This window comes from Pagrus pagrus (genome assembly GCF_965226575.1).
Source record: "Pagrus pagrus genome assembly, chromosome: 1".
NCBI lineage: Eukaryota > Metazoa > Chordata > Actinopteri > Spariformes > Sparidae > Pagrus > Pagrus pagrus.
Genome location: NC_140185.1, coordinates 10,730,290 through 10,751,997, shown reverse-complemented (window position 1 = coordinate 10,751,997; position 21,708 = coordinate 10,730,290). Strand labels below are relative to the sequence as shown.

The window sequence follows — 21,708 nt, the reverse complement described above, 5'->3', positions numbered from 1 at the left end:
ATGATAAATACAGATAGTTCTCAAGATGATTTTCTTTCCTTCATGTGTGAATGAAAGTGCAGTTTAAAGGAGAATTCTGTTGCTTTCCTTTCCTTCAGACATCGATGAGTGCCGCATCTCTCCAGACCTGTGTGGACAGGGCAGGTGTATCAACACGCCAGGAGATTTTGAATGCGAGTGCTTCGAAGGTTACGAGAGCGGCTTCATGATGATGAAGAACTGCATGGGTGAGTGACGAAACCTCGCGCAGCGACACCTGCAGACTCTACAAATACATACATTGAATCGCCTCTTCAGCTTGAGATGACTTTGCACAGTTACATGCAGAGACAGCACTCTTTCATATGAAATCGTTTAGTCTGCTTGGACACGAGCGAGAAACTTGATCTCTGTAACAACTCTCTTGCACACCCTGTTATAGTGGTAGCATCTGAGAGCAGAGGGCTTTGCCAACCTGTGAAGTATAGAGGAGGCCTGCCACACAACCCCAGTCCCAATCACAACCCAGCCATCTCCTCCACACTCCCTCTTGGGCCATAAGCTCTGGATGAGGTGCTTAGGCTAACATGCCAGACTTGGACCTCTGTGTTTAGACGGCTGATGTAATGTGAAATTTCCAGGCTGTGTGCATTTGTGTGCATATATGTGTATTTGTTAGAGGGAAGGAGAGTTTAACTGACTTTATTTAAACCCCCGTGGGGTGTTGAAAGAGTCTAGAGTTTTCTGCCCAACTGTCGTCACAATCACTTCGCAAAACTGCCCCACAAAGTCTTAAAGATAATTGTTCTTTATTACATACTTGACCCGCATGTGAGCAACACGCAATCAGCTGCCCAGCAAAATGATTTTTTATATGCAGCTACGAGGCCTAATGTTCTCCCATCTGTGAAAATACTTAATGCTCTATTTCTGTTCTGGTCTGCCTTTGACGCCGTTTGATTCCTTTTTTTTTTATTCTTGGGAAAATCGTACACAGAAAATGGAGTCTCAATACTTTTGTTGGCTTAAAGCCGCCATTAGACCAAAATTGGCGAGACAAAATTAACTTGCACGCTGTGGCAAAAAATGCAGCTGGGGCTGGAAATGGAAATGATTGCAACCCTGCCCACATGCAATCATAGGCTGTACTGACTGGGCTAGCAGGCTAACAAAAATAAATAACAAGTAAAAACACTTTTTTCTTTTAGATTTTCATTTTTGTTACCGTCAATCTTTATGCTTTACATCACTACCAGCCATGGAGCCGCGGCTTGTATTCTTTCCTTACAGAGATATATAAACGTGGATATAAACTAGAGACATGTTGCGCTGGATTTTTCCCTAAATATGATGTGCTGATATTTTCCAACTCATTTTGGCTGATGTCAATACCGATATTTGGGGGTTTTTTTTCTCTTAATTGCAGAAAGCGCCAAGTCTCTCCTGGAGTAGTTGTCCCTACTTTTATCATGATCATAAACTGTACAATGCTTTTAAAAATGTATACATTCAATGGGCAAAATAAGAAAACTACTTAGATAATAGTTTGTTTTCTGTGCACATAAATAAAGCTTCATTTTATCGGCCTCTCATATTGGCAAATGTTTATTTTGGAGACTGAACCCTAACACTAAATATCTCTGTGTGATGTACATGTGTGTGTTCTTCCTCCGTCAGACATCGATGAGTGTGAGAGGAACCCTCTGCTCTGCCGCGGAGGTGAATGTGTCAACAATGAGGGCAGCTTCCAGTGCGTTTGCCCCGAAGGACACGAGATCGCACCCGATGGGTCGGCCTGTTTAGGTGAGTGATGAGCTCACTCTTTCTTTCTTTTCGCTTTCCTCCTTTTTTTTAGACAAATCTGTGTGTCAGAATGTAGTTTCCACTCCTGAGAGATGATAGAAAGACAACATGAGTCAAAGTAAGTAAAGTAATAGGAGATGCTGTCACAGAGCGGACAGTTTGAAGGACAGGGGAGGGTCGTCCCCCTCCATCTGCCTCTGTGTGTGGGCTCACTGGGGCTCTGTGGGAGCGAGCGAGTCAGGTCTGTGTATATGTGGGATAAATGTTCTTTGATAGATAGATGGGCTGATATGAACTTTAGACGAGTGTGATTGTTGACATGTGTGCACTAAGAAGGGTCCACTTGGAGAGAAAATCCTAGGGGAAATGAAAGAGGATTTTTAGTATTAGAGAGTTTTTGCAGTTATGTAGCAAAAGAGTTTTTACATTTTTGTGCTTTAAAATGTAAAGCATGACTTCAAAAAAGCCGGGAGGCTGTGTGAAACATAGGCGCAACAGAATGTGAACAGTACAAAGACAATATATCTAATGTTAACCTCATCAACTTCATTTGTTTTTGTAAATATATGATTATTCTAACTGTGATGCCAGCAACATGTTTCAAACAAGTTGGGACAGGAGAAACAAAAAACTTGGGAGGTTGTGGATTGATTCAAAAACACCTGTTTGGATCATTCCACAGCTAAACAGGTTCATTGATAACAGGTGATTGGGTATGAAAGGAGCATCATCGAGGCTCAGTCGTTCACAAGCAAAGGTCGGGGCGAGGTTCAACACTTTGTGAAAGACATGATTATATAAAGGATGTTACTACATGGGCTCAGGAACACTTTGTTAAACTGTTGTTAGTTGTCTGACACAGTTTGCAAATGATTGCATTTTGTTTTAATTTGCATTTTACACAGCGTCCCAACTGTTTTGAAAATGGGGTTGAATCTTGTGACCATTTGTACAGTAAAAAAAGACAAGAGTGGTCGCTCTATTTACCACAATGTACGCAAAAACTGTGTCAGGTGCTCTCGGTAAACGGGAGAAAAGGGTGAATCCAAAGGCAATCCAGGCACTCCAAAAAAGAAAATAACAAAAAACGAAGAAGCTGTTTTTGTTTGTTTTTGCTGCTTGCGTAACATTTTGTCGAGTGCTTTGATTCTGAAATATCTGTTTTCTGGATGCAGCCTCCTTTAGAGGTTGTTATGTGCCTAGTTCTCATTGGATAAATGACAGACTCAGCGTATTGTATACAGGCTGTTTTGTTACTCATTCTGTAAAATGCCCTTTATGCTGAAATATGTTGGCTAAAGTAGCAACAGTGCATTCTTTCTCCAAGAACAAGAGAAGAGGTCGACTTCTCCACTGCTTTCATTAGTCTTAGTCCCATGTGTAGTTAAAAGCATTGAGCTGATTGTGCATTATTCACTGGGTGTAATTGTGATGACTTCATGCACAGTGTGAAGGTTTTAGTCCATGACCTAATGCTCATTTGCTGCCCTTTAAGCTCATTTATTTTCTTTTTTACCACCCAAAGTAATAAAAACAATGAAAGCAGTACTGAAAGCTGCCCACCTCGTCCCCTCTGAGCTCTTCCCTTCATTATCTCATCATTATTATTATTTTGGTGAAGTTACACGCTCAAGTGCTAAAACGATAATAAACTTTAGTCGTATAGCGAAATATCATACAGATGGGTGTTTCTATTGTGTTTAGTGGTCATCATTGAAAAAATGTCCTTTTATCACCAGTGGGCCTTGAATCCATCATGAAACATCTGTCAGTTTTCAGTTTCTAACAGTGATTAATGGTCTGTTAGAGCTCTAATTGTGCAGTTAAGTTTGGCTCTGGAGCTTCAACAATTAGTCATTCGAACAAAAATGCCAAACATGATTTCTCAAATGTTTATAGTTGCTGGTTGTTCTTTTTTTTGGTCGTTTTTCTGTAATGTTAAACTGAAAATCATTTGGTTTTGGACTGTTGGTCAGACAAAACAAGGAGTTTGAATATGTCACTTTTGTGAAATTGTGATGGGCATTTTTAAACTTTTTTTCATTTTATTTTATTGACCACATGGCTAATCAATGAACTAAGAAAATAATGAACAGCGTAAGTTATCATGAAAATACATTAATTAGTGTCACCCTGTCACCCAAGTGATTGACATTTAAGATCATGTGACTTGTCCCATTTACTTCAGCTTTACATTTTCTTTTTTCTTTTTTTGTATTAATGGTGTGGTCTAGAAGTTGATCATTGCTTTCTCTTTCACAGACATCAATGAATGTGATTTGAGCGACAGGCTTTGCAGGAACGGCCAATGTGTCAACATGATCGGCCGCTACCAGTGTACCTGTGACACGGGATACAAATCCACAGAGAACAGACTCGAGTGTGTCGGTGAGCATTGAACACGTCACACTGTTTCCTTTCAGACATATTCTTTTTGTTTCTATTGAAGCGACCTGAAGGTTAAGTGCGAGCAGTGTTTGGGCACTGAGCAGCGTGTTTTTCTGCCTCTCAGACATCGACGAGTGTACCATCGAGAACGGTGGCTGTGAGACTTTCTGCACAAACTCAGAGGGAAGCTATGAGTGCAGCTGCCACAGTGGATACGCCCTGATGCCCGATCTGAGAAGCTGCACCGGTAAGAAGCTTTATATTCTGTCTCCCTGTCTGTATTAATACATCTCTTATCCTGTGTCTCTCATTATGTGTGACACAGTAGGCAGTACTATTTCTTTTTAAAAATCTTTTGCTGCACTTGTTACTAAAGAGAACTGCCTCTCAGTTATTTGCGGGTCATAACATTTTATATAGATTTTAAAAAATTGTGGTACAGAATCTATTCAGATGTTGCTTTTAGAGAAATCTCATTTAAAGGGACAGTTCACCACAACATCAAAAATATTTTCCTTCTTTCCTGTAGTGCTATTTATTGATCTAGATAAGAGATATTGGCTGTGGAGATGTCTGCCTTCTCTCCAATATAATGGAGCTAAAGTGGCAAAAAAAATGCTTTTGAAAAACTCAACAGCAATGTCTCCAGAAATCAGCTTAGTTAGCTTCGTGCTAGTTGCCAATGAGTGGATGCTCATTTATTTCTGAGCAGTGGAAAGAAAATAGCTCCTAAATGAAACTGCTCCCAACAAAGTCTGTGGATTAATCTGAGTAACCAGATCACGATTTTGAGTGCCAGTTCAATTATATTCAAGAGAAGGCAGACATCTCTACGGTCAATACCTCCGAAACTCACTCTACTAGCTCTACAGGTGAGATTTTGGGGTGAATTGTCCCTTTAAAAGCAGGAACGAAGATGAAAATCTGGAAACCTGGCTTATAGAGAAAATGTGTTCAAAGAAAGCAAACACTGGCCTGTTGAGAAAAACACTCAATGTGTCAAAAGACTTAATTTGTTACTTGCTTCATGATGTTACCAAATAATGATGGTGCTTTTTATTCATCTGGTAATGTTTTCTGGCTCTTCTCTCAGTGAGGGTATTTAGTTTTTTCCATGACTGTAGGCTTCATGAGTTGTCAAGCCCACTGTCATGTTGACTCTGGTGACCTATATTCCTTTGGTTACCAAACACAGATACGCAGACAGAGATCAAGGCTGAACGAGGGTAATTTCAGTGTCATTTATGCAAAAGAAGAGCTGAAAATTACTCCATCATCATTTCTCAGCATAATGTTCACTCTTTGCACAACTTCTGTCCTCAATTGACTCGTTGATTTATGAGCGAAGAAGTAAATGTACACCAGATACTTTTGCTTTGCTCTGTATTCTGCCTTGTATAGGAGAGATAAATATGCCCCAGAAGCATCTCGATGTGTTCTCTCCAATTTGTCTGCTCCCATTTCACTTTTTTAATTTGCCTCTCTGTTTTCAATCCTCAGATATTGACGAGTGTGAGGAAAGCCCAGATATCTGCGACGGAGGCCAGTGTACCAACACCCCCGGGACGTACCAGTGCCTGTGCTTTGACGGTTTCATGTCGTCTGAAGATATGAAGACCTGTCTGGGTAATGGATTCACTTTTTATGCCTATAATAAAAACACAGCAGCTACACCCTCTGCAGCCCTGCACTAATTAGACCCAGTTCTCAGAGATTTACTAAAAACAACGTAACGATCAACTCTAGGCTCATCCAACATGTGAGTCATGAGAATCAGACTTAATGACTCAGATCTATGAGTCTGTGTGTGAGAGAACAGAGGGCGACGTTGTTGTTGTTGATTTATAAGACAGTGAACATTGTGGTAGTTGGGTTGAGCGGGGAGGAATGCGTGACATTTAGACGTCTGGTTCCACTGAGTGAGAAAACAAAAACCTGACATCAGTGATGTACGGACTTCTAAATGCGTCTGCACGAACGCATACTCCGTTACTGCTGTATTTATTAAAAGTAAACACATTTTAAAGCCTTAATATAGCTCATGATGTCATTCTTCTGTGACTTACTTGCATATATCACAGCGTATTAAAACCTGCTTGGCAGGCAGAATCAACAGCAGCTGATTGAGTTTTATTTATCGTCATAAACTTTTCATTTATTGTGGTTGTGTTTAGCAAATTAACATTCTTGCTCTTTCACTGTTTCGCCCTTTTTTCCCCTCCACGTCTAGATGTGGATGAGTGCGAGCTGAACCCAAACATCTGTCTGAGCGGGAACTGTGAGAACACCAAGGGATCCTTCATCTGTCACTGTGACCTGGGATACTCTGTACGCAAGGGAACCACAGGCTGCACAGGTGAGCGGAACAAACGCACACGTGAGCGAGCCTGCCCACGACAAAATGTCCTGTCAGTGCAGGAACATGGACGGGAGTGAAAGGACGGTGAGTCAGTCACAGGCTACTGCTGATTAAGTGGTGAAGGAGACACGTGTGCGTGAACGGGTTAGGAGTGAAAGCAAGTCGAAGAGAAGAGGTGAGAAATGAGAGGCTGTGTTGGCTAACCAGGAGCAGCGCTGACATTACTCACCCTCATTCAAGAGCTCCTGTCTGACTTGATGAGAAACACGCTTACAAACACACACTCACATGCACGAACAGCAACGGCAGCAGGAGCAGTGAGATCACTATCTGCTGTCAGATGCATGCATCACATTGCACCTTTGTTTATCCCTTTGTTGCTCTTTCATTAAGGTCAGTTAAACATTACGTGATGGTTGGACTGGTTCTGCAGCACGTAATCACCTGAAACAGCTCCAGAACACATAAATACAAAGCCCATCCGGCCGGTAGACTCTTTCTCTTTGCAAGTTTAGACTCACTCCTTGTCCAGCCACAGTTAAGTCTGATTTATATGCCCACTTAAAAGTTTGGGATTGAGTTTGGCCGGTGATCTTATCTGACCTCATATCAGTGATCGAAATGAATCAGACACACAGTCAGCAGCAGCACGTCTCTCTTCAGACGCAAATAAACAGGTCCGTCTGAAGTATGAGTCAAGCTCACTAACTTACTCATACACACTCCTGCTCATTCTAATCCAATTAAAATGTCCATTTTCCTTGTTTTGAGAAAGCTGGAGTTGCAGTAAAGCAGCCGGGTCTGATTCACAGGCTTGGAATTTCAGCCCCAGAATACCAAAGAATCAAGACACTAATTCCTCTCAGGCAGGCAGGCAGGATGTCTTGTTATGGACAAGAGAACAAAACCCGCTACTCTTTTTGGATCGGATCCCTTTCCGATATATTCATACGAAAAATGCATAAGAAATTGGTTGTCATTGTTGAATTGCCTGATGCGACCACATTGGTATGCGTGGACTAAATCTTCTTGCGTGTGTGTGTTAATGAGATAGTGGTGCTCTCAAGCCCAGATCTGATCCAGCTGTTGATGAAGCTCCCACAAGAATTATTTCCCCTTTTTTTTATACCACAACAACTCAGGGGCAGGGTGTAAGTAGTTTTATGTACATTTTAACGCTCTTGTGTCTTTGCGTGTGTGTTGGAAAGTTCGGACTGGGTGGAGATGTACTGGTGGACTTTACAAGGCTGGGAGAGTCTCAGCTTTAAAGAGAGGATCAGGGAGGAGGATTTAGTGTGTTGACTTTATCATCTTTAAGCTAAGTGAAAGAATAGTCAAAGAATTTGAGATAAAGACGGTAACTATAAAAACAAGAAATGACACAATCTTCCTCTTAAAAATGAATACAATGAATAAGCAATACAACACACCCTCGGTCAGTCCGGTGGATTCAGGGGTTTCACTCCCACAGTCTTACTTGGTCTAGTATGGCTGGTAGCTTATGGCAGCTAATGTTAGCTAATGATAGCCATCATCCCTTAAGTATTGACAATTAGCTTATGGCCACATTTCACATGTTTAACATTATCCTGTCATTGGTATTTGTGGCCAATAGTCCGACTTTAGCTGCTCAGTCTGTGTGACCATTAGCTCGTGGTGGCTATCAGCTATTGCTAGCAAACTTTAGGTGGATGTTTAGTGTAGCCTACCTGACATTACCGAGTCTTTTCCACTTGTGCTTCTGTAAGTAAGTCGAGCCTATATTTATTTCTATTTATCATGATCTTACAGTATTGACACTTAGCATTTAGTCACATCATCTCATTTTAACTGGTTCTGCTTGGTCTGGTGGGACCACCAGCTTGTGTTGTGTCATAGCTAATGTTAGCAAAGTCAAGGTGCTCTGTACCAGTTTCTGTCATTACTGTTGACTCGCTTAACATTTGCAGACATTTAGAGATATAGCGAGGCAGGCATACAAACTGTGAGACAGCTACACAGTCAGGTAGGCAGATGTGTAATCCTCTGCGATCCCCTTTTATCCTTTTTCGCCCTTCATCTGTCAAACGTTAGCTCGAGTTAAATCGAGCCTCTTCTTTGACACCAGCTGTGACCGCCGACACGCTTCTTGCATGCATCAACCCCTGTTTGCATTTTATATTTCCACAGTGTTGATGGATGTGTATGTGTTTGTTGCGCTCGCTCTGTCATCAAAGGATTGTGGGAAATTATCTTTAATTCCGTCTGTAATCCAGAGAGATTCATTTGCTCTCAGCCCTCATATTAACCCCATCATCAAATGTGTAAATATACCGTACCCTCTCCTCAGGAAGACTATAAACCAGCAGCACTAATCTCTAATTGACAGTGTTTTGAATTACTACCCTCACAAAGACAGACACACACAGAGACAGGAGTGTGTCTCATTGGCTGATAAGTCCTAACATCTTGATCGAGTTCATGACACGGCTTCCCTTGATGTTGAGGACACACACACGCATGCAAACACACATACAAAGCCAGCTATCAAAGCTGAAACACTCAGTCGTCAGGCTCAAGGCCAGGTATTGTGTTGGTCAGAGTTGCACTGAGTTGTTTTGGCTCGGATTAGCATTCATCATTTTTGTAGGCCCATACAGGCTTTTTCCATGGTGCCACCGCCTGAGGACCAAGAGTCACGTTCGCAGTATCTCACCACGAAGCAGCTGCGTCATGGAGATCCTCATCGGTTACACCCTACAGGATGTAAACAGCTTTATTGGAAGGGCAGATTTTTATAGTAGCAAATTTAATTATTCTCATTAATTGTTATTGTTCATTTATTAGAATCTAGGACCACATACAATAGGTTAGCCCATATACAGAGGTATTTTTACAACCACATGGTATCTACTAAGTACCTCGATATTTCATCCATTGGCAGTGTTCAGATGTAATTATAATGGTTTTGCCGTGAAGGAATGTTTATTTGAAGAGTTGGCACATTACCACATTTTTATAGAAATTATATTTGGGAAAGATTAAATTTCCGAACCTGACATCTGGGGTGGTGAGAAAACCAAACATGAGCATTAAAACGAGGGCTGTTACAAAAGCCTCACATGAGAGGTGCAGCGTCTGTGGGTCTGTGGGTGAAGAGGGAACTCTTTGCCTAAAATAACCTCAGAAATACTCGTTCAGACAGAGCAGACAGAACAAGGCCTCAGCATTAGGATATCATTCTCCCTCTCAGTCTTTTTTTATAGCTCCCTGGACAGATTTGCACAATGAAAATCCAGAGACTGGGTCTGCTCATTAAACCTCTGCAGGAAGGCTATTAGTATCAGAGATCATGAGAATGTCTCTTTGCCTTCTGCTCTGAAATACAGCCCACGATGGATCAAGACAGTGACCCAGAAAGACTTGGTTCTGTCGTCTCCTGCTGCTGTCTTTATACATTTCAAACCAAGCATCAGCTCGGTCCACAATGCCAAGAACCCCACTGGAATGAGAATGCAGACCCAAATCATTAGACCATCAGAGCAGCGTCTATTTTTCTTTATTTACATGGCGTCTTCTTTGTTTTCCTCTTTGCCAGATATCAATGAGTGTGAAATCGGAGCTCATAACTGTGACAGACACGCCACCTGCACCAACACGGCCGGCAGCTTCAAATGCAACTGTGCTCCAGGGTGGATCGGCAACGGCCTCAAATGCACAGGTAAGGCTGTTGACCTCAGACGCACAGGGGAGTGCCGCCACTCAATGGGTCCATTGAAATAGTGGACATAATCTGTAGTTTATACAGTATCATCTGCAAACTATGATGACCCCATTTATACAAGCTACTCTAACTGATGGCATTCTGGAAACACTTGTCTCAGTCCTGGTCATTTATTCAACATAGTAAACTTATATTAGGCAGCAAAAAAACATAGAAACGTCATTTTACCACAGACATAGTTCCATAGTGGTTCTCTGAAGTTCGTTTTGTCTTCACTGATCTAGTCTTTAATGGTCGGCAGGTAAATTGATGTTGACTCATACAAAAAAATGAATAGAGTTAAACTCTCAGAACAAAGTGTTGGATTATCCAACCCCTCTGATCTGATTTCATTAAACATATCCTTCTGTAGGTTTTCTGTTTGTTTGTGTAACGTACAGCAGGATGCCGGTTGGTGGACGGATAAAGTGACCGCTCTTTGTGTTGACGGACCTTAATGCATTTGTTTCATGTCCTTTCATGGGTTTTTTTAAGGTATATTATGCAGGATTTTCCAAAAAAAACAATGTATAGAAAAATAATTCCTCTCAATCGTCAGTTATGACCCACCAGAAGTGCGTTGCTGCACTCTGCAGAGACCCTGCCCTCTGCCTGTTTTGTCTTAAGATCGATTATTTGTTGAGTCCCACTCTGAGTTGGCAAACCAGCAACCCAAGGTGTTGGAAACAAATTCTGCATAGTACACCTCTAACAATAAGAAAAATAATGAAAACTACTAGCCTTATTTTCTGCATGCATGTGAATACTTTTGTACTCTGTTGTGCTTCAGACCTGGACGAGTGCTCCAATGGGACACACATGTGCAGCAACAATGCGGACTGTCACAACACCATGGGCTCATATCGCTGTGCGTGCAAGGAGGGATTCTCTGGAGATGGATTCTACTGCTCAGGTCACCCACACAGAACCCATATCCTGCACAACATTTCTGCTTTTCAAAAGATACACAAATGCATTTTAATGTTTACGGACTGTGTGTGATCAACATTACAGACAGCGATGAATGTGCAGAGAACGGCAACCTGTGTGAGAGTGGCCACTGCCTGAACCTGCCCGGAGGCTTCCGCTGTGAATGTGACATGGGCTTCATCCCCACTCCTGACGGCAAGGCCTGCGAGGGTAAGGCAACACAACACTGCCAGTCCCGACAAACTTGGTTCCAGATCTCTGAATTGGTGCCCCCACCCTAAATTATGCTGAGTGATTCAAAAAGGTCTGGTGTTACTCTCGTGAAAGGTTGTTTGTTTTCCTGTTTGGAGAAACAACCGCTCCAAACAGATGCTGCCTTCAAGTGGAACTCATGAGATAGTATTTTGGAAATGGGAAGTAGCATCTAAGTGGTTTTAGCTGTGAAGCCATTGCTAAGGGACTGACAACAACTTAGCAGTTAAAGTTTTTGTGTTTTTTGCATTTCAACATCACATTTGGTTGTGACAAATAGTGGCCAAAAAAACTGTCTTATTCAAAAGTAACTTAAAAAAAGGAGTTTCACAAAAGTAGGTGAGTCAAAACGGTTTGTTTATGCTGGTTAGCTAAAGTATTAGCCGCCAATACAATTTCTCTTGTAAATAGTAGTATTTAGCTTTTAGTTTTTCCAGTTGTTTTGACTGTTTGTCTATTATTGAAAACAAAAAGTAACATGAGAAAATAGCAAACAAAAAAATAGTTGAAATAGCCACCTAGCTACCAAGATAGGTAACGTAATATTAGCTTATGTGTTCAGTGTCAATACAATTCTGCTTCTGTCCCAACCATACACTGTACTGTATGTAAATATTTCTATTGAGCTTTTCTTTTTCCAGCTAATCTCACACAGTGTATAATTGAAAACTAAAACAACATGAGAAAATTAAGAGTTAAGGTCTAACGTTAGATACCAATGTAGCTAACATTGTCTTGCAATCGTTAGCCAGCTAGCTTTCTTAAAACTCAGAAACAAGGTTGAGTGGGCACAGATTTTAATGATGTCTACAGTTAATTAAACATCATCTTATCTGACTAATGACAAAGTGAAAAAGGTCTTAGCTTTTCTGAGGCAGAAAAACGATGGACTAGGTGGAAGGAACGCTTATTTTGAGCCATAGAGTTACACAGTCACACATTATTGCTTGCCTTAAGTGCAAAGAGTCATTGAAGTCATCTTGGGCTAGTGCCCGACATCCCACTGACTGAAATGACGTACACTGCTCTGGAAACTGTCTTTTATTTTATTCTAATTCTTGTTTGAGACAAAGCTGCATGCACCTGGAGGATATGTGTACATGCTATCCAGGTTTGTCTTATCTAGGTAGATATTAGATCTTTTAAGAGACATTTTAATGGGGATGTGCAATTTACATTGGTTGAATACAATTCAAAGGTGATGTAAGATTGAAAATTGTAACCGAGGGGTCTTGTATGAAATCCTTAGCTGAGCTACTGTAGAGTCGACGTCTGAACACATGTACGACTGGTAGCAGACGAATGTGACTCATGCTTCTAGTGATAAGACATTGCTGGATTCAATTGAATGAGCAGACTGACCTCATTTTGCTGATGTGTCAAACATCCTGAAATAACCTGTCCAGTCCTCCCTGTATCAACTCAGGCAGGACTGGACAGTAATGACTTGCGCAGAGTCTAATGATGTGGAAGAGCACAATTTCATAACCTTGGCTGCTGCTCTCTTAGTGTATGTGTGTGTCTGTCTGGATCTGTCTGGGCATTTTTTGCCCCAGAACTGTCATTCTTTAGCAGAGGTGAGCGGCCTTCACTTCCTATTGCTGGCTGCCAATTTTCCACCATGATCCCATGATCCACTAATCCCTCACAGCTGGGCCTCTCTCCCTCTCCCTTCTCTCCCCCTCTTTATCATTCTACCTCTCTCCCTCTGTCTCTTCTACAGACATAGACGAATGTACCTTTGCTGACATCTGTGTCAATGGACGCTGCCAGAATATCCCGGGACTTTTTAGATGCGAATGTAACCTTGGTTATGAACTGGACAGGAGTGGAGGCAACTGCACAGGTGAGACTAGTCGACACACCGGTCCAGCTGCCAGCCCCAGTGATGCTCTCTTTATGCCCCGGTGAGCTAAGGAAACTTGAAAGGGTGTAAAAAGAGTGGAGCAACAGCAGTGAAGAGATGAACAGCTCTCATCTTCACAGAGGAGAAGTCACTGTTTGTCTCCTGTTGTGGCAATTAATGACTAATTAACAAAAAATGAAAAACTCATATAGCTCTATAGAGGTGAAGACACTTTATAGACTGCTTTGTCTTTCTGTCTCAGATGTCAATGAATGTGCAGACCCAACCATCTGCATTAATGGGATGTGTGTCAACATCCCTGGAAGCTACCACTGTAACTGCCCTGCCGACTTTGAGCTCAACCCCACCCGGGTGGGCTGTGTAGGTGAGAATCAACAAGTGCTCATGATATATGCCTATCATAGAACAAATTCTGAAGCAAAGGCTGGACACACCTGTATACCTGAACCGTGTGTGTGTGAATGCAGACACTCGCTCTGGAAGCTGCTACCTTGATGTTCGTTCCCGAGGAGATGCGTCAGAGAGCTTGGACTGCTCCAATGAGATCGGAGTTGGCGTTTCCAAAGCATCCTGCTGCTGTTCCCTGGGCCAGGGCTGGGGAAACCCATGTGAATCATGCCCCTCCGTCAACTCAAGTGAGTCAGCCCATCATTATTACACTCTGTGTCAGTATGCATTTTTATTTTTGTGGAAAGGACTTTTGAATATGACATGATACACCTCCTGATGGCCACTGACTCTAAATATATGGCCCACCTGAGTCAGTACATAGTAAATTCAGTGCTGTGTTTACTGTGTATTGATGTTTTAGTTTTGTTTATTGTCCTTATTCTTCGTCTGTTGCAACTGTCTGGCAAATGTAACCACAGCAAAAACACATTGCAGTTTAAGATGGATATTTATCAACAACATCACCAATAATCTCAAATTAAGGACAATAAAATGCAAGTGACACACACCTCATATCACAAGGGTTTGTTTATTTGGATTGGGGACACAGTTGTATTTTAATGTTTCATTACTTACTAAAAAACGTCCTCAAGTTACCAAAGTTAGTTGTTTTATTTTGAAATGAACCAACCTTTTCAAATCTCTCAATTTCAAGTGCAATGTGACAAAATAACTCATCCCCCACAACATGACAAGAGATGCAGCAACTTTCAGGAAGCTGTTTCCATCCGACTCGATTACAGAACTCGCCATTACAGATACGTCATTCAGCAGAGTCACTTAAAAAACAACAACCAAGCAATGTGGTAAAAAGTACCCAAAAGTCACACTTGAGTAAAAGTAAAGATACCGTGTTAAAATATTACTTTGGTAAAAGTTAAAGTCTCCTATACATATAGTACTTGAGTACAAGTCTGCAGTATCAAAAGTAATTTTTCTAGCAAAAGAGAACTTGGTAAAAAGTACATAATACATATATTTTTACATGTATGTAGATACTGTATACTCTGGATGATTATCAAATCTGATATTCAGCATTTTACTGATAATCAAAATGTGGTTTGTTTTGTTCGTTTGTTTTTTATTTATCTAATTGCTAATAAAATAAATCAATTTTGTAACCTGAAAAGTAACGAATCACTAAAGTTATCAAATAAATGTAGTGAGTAAAAAGTATGTAAATACTTGAGTAAAGTACAAGTAACTCAAAACTGTACTTAAGTACAATACTTGAGTAAATTTGCTTTGTTACATTTCATCACTGCAACCAAGAAAACAATACATGTTCTCATGCTTTATAATTGATGAGATGTTTGCTACCTCACTGTATTTTCTTGCCTTGAAACCAAAGTTTTTCAGTTATTCATCCCGCTGTCATCCATAACTGAATGACTGTGGTTGTGACAAATAGAGTCAAACACTTTGGACTGTCTTAAAAGTTAGGTCAAGGTCAAGGGCTAAAAAGTAAGTTTTTAAATGTCTCCTTCTGGTCGCTAGCTTTGATCAACAACAACGTCAGATCCTTGTATAAGTTGTTTTGTGCGTTGGAGACAATAAATCAGTCAACTGGCACTTGTCACCCTTAAGTCCTTTGAAGTGGTTAAAGGTTTTCTCTTACTGTTGCAACTTGCTTTAACATGTTAAATAAACAAACCACAAGTATGTACCACAATATAAATCAGGCCTGATATAGCTGCTCGACCAGGACACAGGCTGCACACTGCTCGCTCTTGTCATGCAATGAGTGTGTGTTTGCTGTAATTGTTGTTGCTGGTAAAGATGAGACAGCTCTGTGCAACTTGAACTTGAAATTGTCAACAGATGGTTCAGAACATTACAGGCAATGACTCACCCTTTTGCAGCTCAAGGAAATGCTTGCTTCTATGACAAGAACAAAAAACTTTTTCTTTTTCGCTTTGTAATTCTGAGTCGCTGCAGTCATGTCCGGTCCACTGGGCCCTGTGGATAACTCCGAGATCTGAGACGGCTGATCGGAAAAAAACAAAACTAAGCAGAGAGCGACAGGAAACGTTTTTTTTTTAGGCACCTGACCAACTGGACACGTGACTTAACTCAACGGCTGAACATCAGCCTACTGTCGCTGCCAAATCCTGCAATAAAGCCACCTTGATTGTGACATGTGTGTCGTCTCACTGTGATTTGGTGCTGTGTTCTGTGTTCCAGCTGAGTACAAGACACTGTGTCCTGGAGGAGAGGGCTTCAGACCAAATCCCATCACCGTCATCTTGGAAGGTCAGACGGCAACATGCCACCAGACACACAGCTAACACACACACACCCACCCACCCACAGTGCCACTGAGTGTTTCCTTTCTCTCTCTGGCAGACATCAACGAGTGCCAGGAGCTGCCAGGCTTGTGCCAGGGAGGACAGTGCATCAACACTTTTGGCAGCTTCCAGTGTGAATGTTCCAGAGGCTACGCCCTCAACACAGAAACCAGAGTCTGTGAAGGTATTACACACACACACAGGTGACCTATTCCTCTCTAGCTCTTGCCCTGGGACATTTCCGCGGGAAGGAAATTGAGTCCAGCCATCAAGGCCTTCGCTCAGCGAGGACACATGGAGAGAGAGGAGGAGGGCGAAACGACAAAGAAATATTGGACCTTTTTTGTCCCATAGACAACACTGCAGCTCATTGTGGCTCAATATATCTCTCTAGTTCCCCGTCTGTTGCTAACCCAGCAAAGCTCAGTCAGGATGATGAGACAGCTGAGCGACTAACTGTGTCCAGAGGAGCGAGGCTCTGATGTGGTCAGCCCACTCCTCGGGGAAGTACGCTGAGTCCCCTGTAGACAGGCCAGAGATGAAGAAGGAAGGGAGAGACAGAGGAATGAAAGATAGGGGGGGGGGAAGAGATACATGAGAAGGGTGTTTAGAAAAGAGAAATAGGAACAGAGCGGCGAGGAGGAGGCGAAGGGTTAGACAATGACATGTGGCTGGCGGCATTTTAATTAGCGTGTGTTTATTGGCCAGGAGAACAAAAGCGGGTGTCTTCTCTATGAAGACCAGGACTGCACATTCACTAAAGCCTTGTTTTCACCAACCAACTTATGATGTGGTTTAGTTCAGTTCAGTTCAGTTCATATTAGAACGGTTATTTTTGCGCTTCCTTTAGCAAAAGTTCTGGATGATCCCGACAGAGCCGCTTCATGCCATCCTGTGCCATCCCCCTGTCCCGAGTTAATCAATCGTGGATGCCGTTGTTCTCTCAGACGGATAAGAAAATAAGAGTTAATGCTAAAATGGGTTGCCTGATATACTTGGGTGGCCGATAATCTACCTTGCTCAAGTAAAGTCGATGTGTGGGAAAACCTGTCCTTATTGCACTTATTCTGCATTTAGACACAGTCTTTAAGCAAAATAGGTTATGTGACACCTCAACTAAAAGTAAATCTGACACTGTATTCATCAAAACTGTCTGTCCTTCTCTACGTGCAGATGTCAATGAGTGTGAGCGACCAGGCATCTGTGGCCCTGGCCAGTGCTACAACACCATCGGGAACTACACATGTATTTGCCCTGTGGACTACATGCAGGTCAATGGAGGGAACAACTGCATGGGTAGGTCTGCACACTCGAGCCTGTATGAGTCAGCAAAATGGTAGTCACACATTTAACTTTCTCTCTCTTTTTTCTTAAAACACACAGACATGAGGAAGAGCTACTGCTTCAGGAACTTCTACTCCGACAACAGGACTTGTGATGGAGAGCTGACCTTCAACATGACCAAAAAGATGTGCTGCTGCTCCTATAACATCGGCCGTGCGTGGAACAAACCCTGTGAACAGTGTCCTGTCCCCAGCACCGGTGAGCTCTCATACACACAAATGTACAAATGAGAGCATAAGAAACTAAAAGTGATCGTTTTATAAAAACTCATGTCTTAATGTACCTTCAGATGAGTTTGCGATCCTGTGCGGCAGTGAGAGACCAGGATATTACATCGACATCACCACGGGACGGGTCATCGGTAAGATTTTCACACTAAAAGGTTAATTTTAGGAAACGTAAGGTTTGTTTTGTTCTCATTTTGTCCCCTTGTCTCTTCCTCGTGTGCTAGATATTGATGAGTGCAGGGAAATCCCTGGAGTGTGTGAGAACGGAGTGTGTATCAACATGATTGGAAGCTTCAGGTGTGAGTGTCCCATCGGCTTCATTTACAACGACAAGCTGCTGATTTGCGAGGGTAAGTCCTGCGAGCCATTGAAGTTCTGTTGATGCCAAAACATAAATTCTGTGAATTCTTCTTTGCATTTTTTTACCGAAACCAAGAATGGCCATGCTTGCATTTTTTTAATACTGTTATCTCAAGAAAAAGAGCTCTGTCATCTCCAGATAAAAAGATTATCAACCTTTTATCATGAGAAAACAATTTTTTTCTCTCTTATTAGTTACGATGTGGTCAGGTGTGCCATGCCTGCATCCATAAGCTCTATTCAGACCAAGGATTTGCGACAGGACCAGTTAAAACTTGCAACTTCTTGCAATGTGCGAGTCTGCAACTTTCTGAACACCTGCCAGTTTGCACCAATGCGAGTAGACGAGATGGTGTATCATCTCCGTAGTAATGAAATCCGCTCCAACTGCCGGCTTCAAGGCTTTTTCTATAGCTGGATATCATCTGTAGTGCCTTAAAATACAAGTGAGTATAGTGATGAATTATTTGCTACAGTTGCATTTCTAGTATCGATGAAACGGCGAGAACAACAGGGATGTGGACAGTGGAGCCAAGAAAAAGCAATGTAGTTGTCAGTGTAGCAGTAAATTTGAATTTTAAGGTTTGTGTCATATAAACATGGCTGTAACTCAAACAGATCGATGAGGTGATGCCCTCTTTCCTTCCTCCAAAACTGCCATCTCGACCAGCTGAAAGTTTATAACTGACTTACCTGGATGATGTTGCTACGAGGTGCTGATTGGCTGAATAAGCAGATGGTGTGCTTTACTTCTTAAAACCAGTCGCTGGCGACGTGACAACTGGAGTCGAGCTGAAATGGGCCAGTTCACGCTGCTGCAACAAATCTCGCAAATCTTTGGTCTGAACTGGGCTAAAGGTGTCGTCTTGACAACTCTAGCAGCTCTTTTTAAGCTGAAATTGTCAGATGGAGCACTGTTTATTGATGGTACTGTTTATACATACATTATGATACCATTCAAACATCCACCAACATCCACACAATGTATTTTTTCCCTCATGCCAACCAGAATTCTTGGTAGCCTACTGGACTGTAACACATTTACTAAACACAACTAATTTTATCACGACAACAAGATAAATCCACCTGTTACCAGGAGAAAAGGCTTCCCCTGTAGCTGACTGTCTTTTCAACACTTCTGTCTCTGCTGTTGTCAGATATTGATGAGTGTCAGAATGGACCCGTGTGCCAGCAGAACGCAGCCTGTCTGAACATGCCGGGAAGCTACCGCTGCGAGTGTAAGGCTGGATATCGCTTCACCCCCACTGGACAGTGTCTAGGTAAGGTTGTGGTTCTGATCAGATATGAGAGATAAAAGGTGTCAGCGGCAGTCAGATTACATGCTACATTACTAGTGTTGTGACTGTTCACTCAACCAACAGGAGCTTAGTCAACTCCTAATGACCTCAGTGGAGATTAAAATCAGTCGAAACAGGATTAGAGAAAAGATTAGATGAGGCAGCGTAAAATCCACCGTCTTCCATGCTGATGATGCGAACTTCTCTGAGTCCGTTCGTGGCCTTATGCTGTCTTACCTCCTCAAGCTGTTGTATCAAACTCAGTCATATGAAACTCTTTGAACTGCACCGTTATATGCCAAAGATAAAGCACCGGAGGCAGCACAGTGACAGTCGAGCTGAGGACAAGTTCTTCATGGTGGGCTTGTTATTATATAAGGAAGAGCGTTTTCTTCCAGCTTTTCATGCGACTTCGACCAAAAAATATGGTCAAACTCCAGTGAGAGAAAACTGAAACTGTGGCTGGAGACAATTAAGTACAGTGATTAACAGAGAGTTACACTGATTTAAAAAATGTGCGTTGCTGCAGGGCAGGATGTGAAATGGGGTATTTTAAAATGGACATATTTTTAAGTTTAATTAAATAACAAATTTATTACTACTTAATCGTCATCGTCGTGATTGTGTCAACATCCCACAGAGTTAATGGACCGGTTCTTATCCTATGAAGCAATAAATTCATATTCGTATTAGTGATTGTTTGTGGCGAGGGACAAATATCGAAATAGTCATTAGAGTCACTATTAAACTTAATGAAATCTAAATAATTTCATAAGGTGACTTTTTTAATATGTAGAGTAACATAATGAAATTCTCAGTTCATTTCAGGTTAAACTGAAATTAACTTTTTTTTTCTGCAGCGGCTCCTCTGCTCTGGATTAGCCTGCTGCAGGCTGTTGGATAAACTGTGTGTGATGCTCATTAAAACCCATTTTCATTCTCTGGCTTTTAATCTTATTTAATACCGTTTCCATGGGGTTTAAAACTGTTTCTATGGTCTATGATCTTGTTTTATTTACATATTTGTTATTCACATGTTTGTCTTTCTGAAACACCTGCTTTTTAAAGTGCTTTATAAATTAAATTAACTTGAAACATGAAACATTAGTTATCAGTAAATGCAAAAAATCACTTGCAGATTTTTTATAAAGTTGATGTCAAGATCTCTCCAGATTTGAATCTCACATAGCCAGACTCTTTACACATCTAACTTCAAGTGGATTAGCTTGACAAGAAGGAAAACTGTAACTGGAGATTTCCAGGGGATTTTTTTACAATAGCCTATATAATTTCCATAGTTTCTAGTTCTTCATGTTTTAAAATAAGCCCAAAGACTAATGACTGCCTTGAGATGGTCAGCTGTTTGTCCAGTCAGGAGTTGTTGGTTTCACATTGATGTCTGAGTCAAGAAATGAACTGACAGTCGTCTATTCTTAAGCTGGCTTTAAAATGACATGTCTCAAGCAAGAGCCTTGACAGACAGTCAAGGAGATAATGCACGGTTATAAGACTGTGTTACCACATTTGTAAGATGCTTTTTTGTATTCAGAAGTGGAGAGAAATAGTTGTGAAATTACATGAAAATGTAAAAACAAAGGAGTTTTTCATTAAATGATAATATACCACAACCACTGTTGTGGCTGTTGCTGTGTCAGTGGGTCTGTATATTTCACAACTTTGGGACAACTGTTTTCCTCCTTTTCAGACCGTAATGAATGCAGTGAGAACCCTGCAGTATGCAATCCTGGTCAGTGCATTGACACGCTGGGGAGCTACCGCTGTATCTGCCCCAACGGCTACAAAACTACGCGGGACCAGTCGATGTGTGTCGGTAAGCTGCTTTGGTTCCGATCAGTTCTCGCTTGTTTGTTCCCCAACTTAATGACCACCTTTCTGAGGTAAAACTCTGATGATGCTCACCGTTTTTTTCAGATGTGGACGAGTGTGAGAGACAACCCTGTGGCAACGGCACCTGTAAGAACACAGTGGGCTCCTACAACTGTCTGTGCTACCCCGGCTTCCAGAACTCACACAACAGTGACTGCATAGGTGCGTTCATCCGCGGATTTGAGGGAGTAACAGAGAAAAGCAAGATAGCCATTGTGTTTATGTGATAAATTGTGGTGTTTGTGTGTTGAGCAGATGTGGATGAGTGTTCGACGCAGAGAGGATTGTGTCGAAACGGGCAGTGTTTGAACACCGTGGGCGGCTTCCTCTGTATGTGCCATGATGGCTATGAGCTAACTTTAGACGGCAGACTGTGTGCAGGTAAGGAACTGGCATTTTTTATTTTTATCTGATATTAAATCCATATCATGATGTGAAATTATATATCATTGTTGTATCATGATATGGCATAAGTTTGGTCTCTTCCTGGCTTTAAAGGCTGCATTACAGTGAAGATTACAGTGAAGTGATGTA

General features: G+C 41.7%; 1 protein-coding gene across 1 annotated transcript in view; it reads left to right on the top strand.

Annotated features, from left to right (window-relative positions):
* fbn1 (fibrillin 1) overlaps window positions 1-21,708 on the top strand; it is a 75,419-nt gene that overhangs the window by 33,897 nt on the left and 19,814 nt on the right. Inside the window, exons 27-48 of the mRNA XM_084357283.1 lie at window positions 99-227; window positions 1,657-1,782; window positions 4,045-4,170; window positions 4,295-4,417; window positions 5,671-5,796; window positions 6,401-6,526; window positions 10,107-10,229; window positions 11,062-11,184; window positions 11,286-11,411; window positions 13,177-13,299; window positions 13,562-13,684; window positions 13,788-13,955; window positions 15,955-16,023; window positions 16,117-16,242; window positions 17,232-17,354; window positions 17,442-17,600; window positions 17,692-17,763; window positions 17,854-17,979; window positions 19,147-19,269; window positions 20,993-21,118; window positions 21,220-21,336; window positions 21,430-21,555. Coding sequence (XP_084213409.1) covers window positions 99-227; window positions 1,657-1,782; window positions 4,045-4,170; window positions 4,295-4,417; window positions 5,671-5,796; window positions 6,401-6,526; window positions 10,107-10,229; window positions 11,062-11,184; window positions 11,286-11,411; window positions 13,177-13,299; window positions 13,562-13,684; window positions 13,788-13,955; window positions 15,955-16,023; window positions 16,117-16,242; window positions 17,232-17,354; window positions 17,442-17,600; window positions 17,692-17,763; window positions 17,854-17,979; window positions 19,147-19,269; window positions 20,993-21,118; window positions 21,220-21,336; window positions 21,430-21,555 — 2,709 coding nt within the window. The remainder of the gene's footprint in view (window positions 1-98; window positions 228-1,656; window positions 1,783-4,044; window positions 4,171-4,294; window positions 4,418-5,670; window positions 5,797-6,400; window positions 6,527-10,106; window positions 10,230-11,061; window positions 11,185-11,285; window positions 11,412-13,176; window positions 13,300-13,561; window positions 13,685-13,787; window positions 13,956-15,954; window positions 16,024-16,116; window positions 16,243-17,231; window positions 17,355-17,441; window positions 17,601-17,691; window positions 17,764-17,853; window positions 17,980-19,146; window positions 19,270-20,992; window positions 21,119-21,219; window positions 21,337-21,429; window positions 21,556-21,708) is intronic.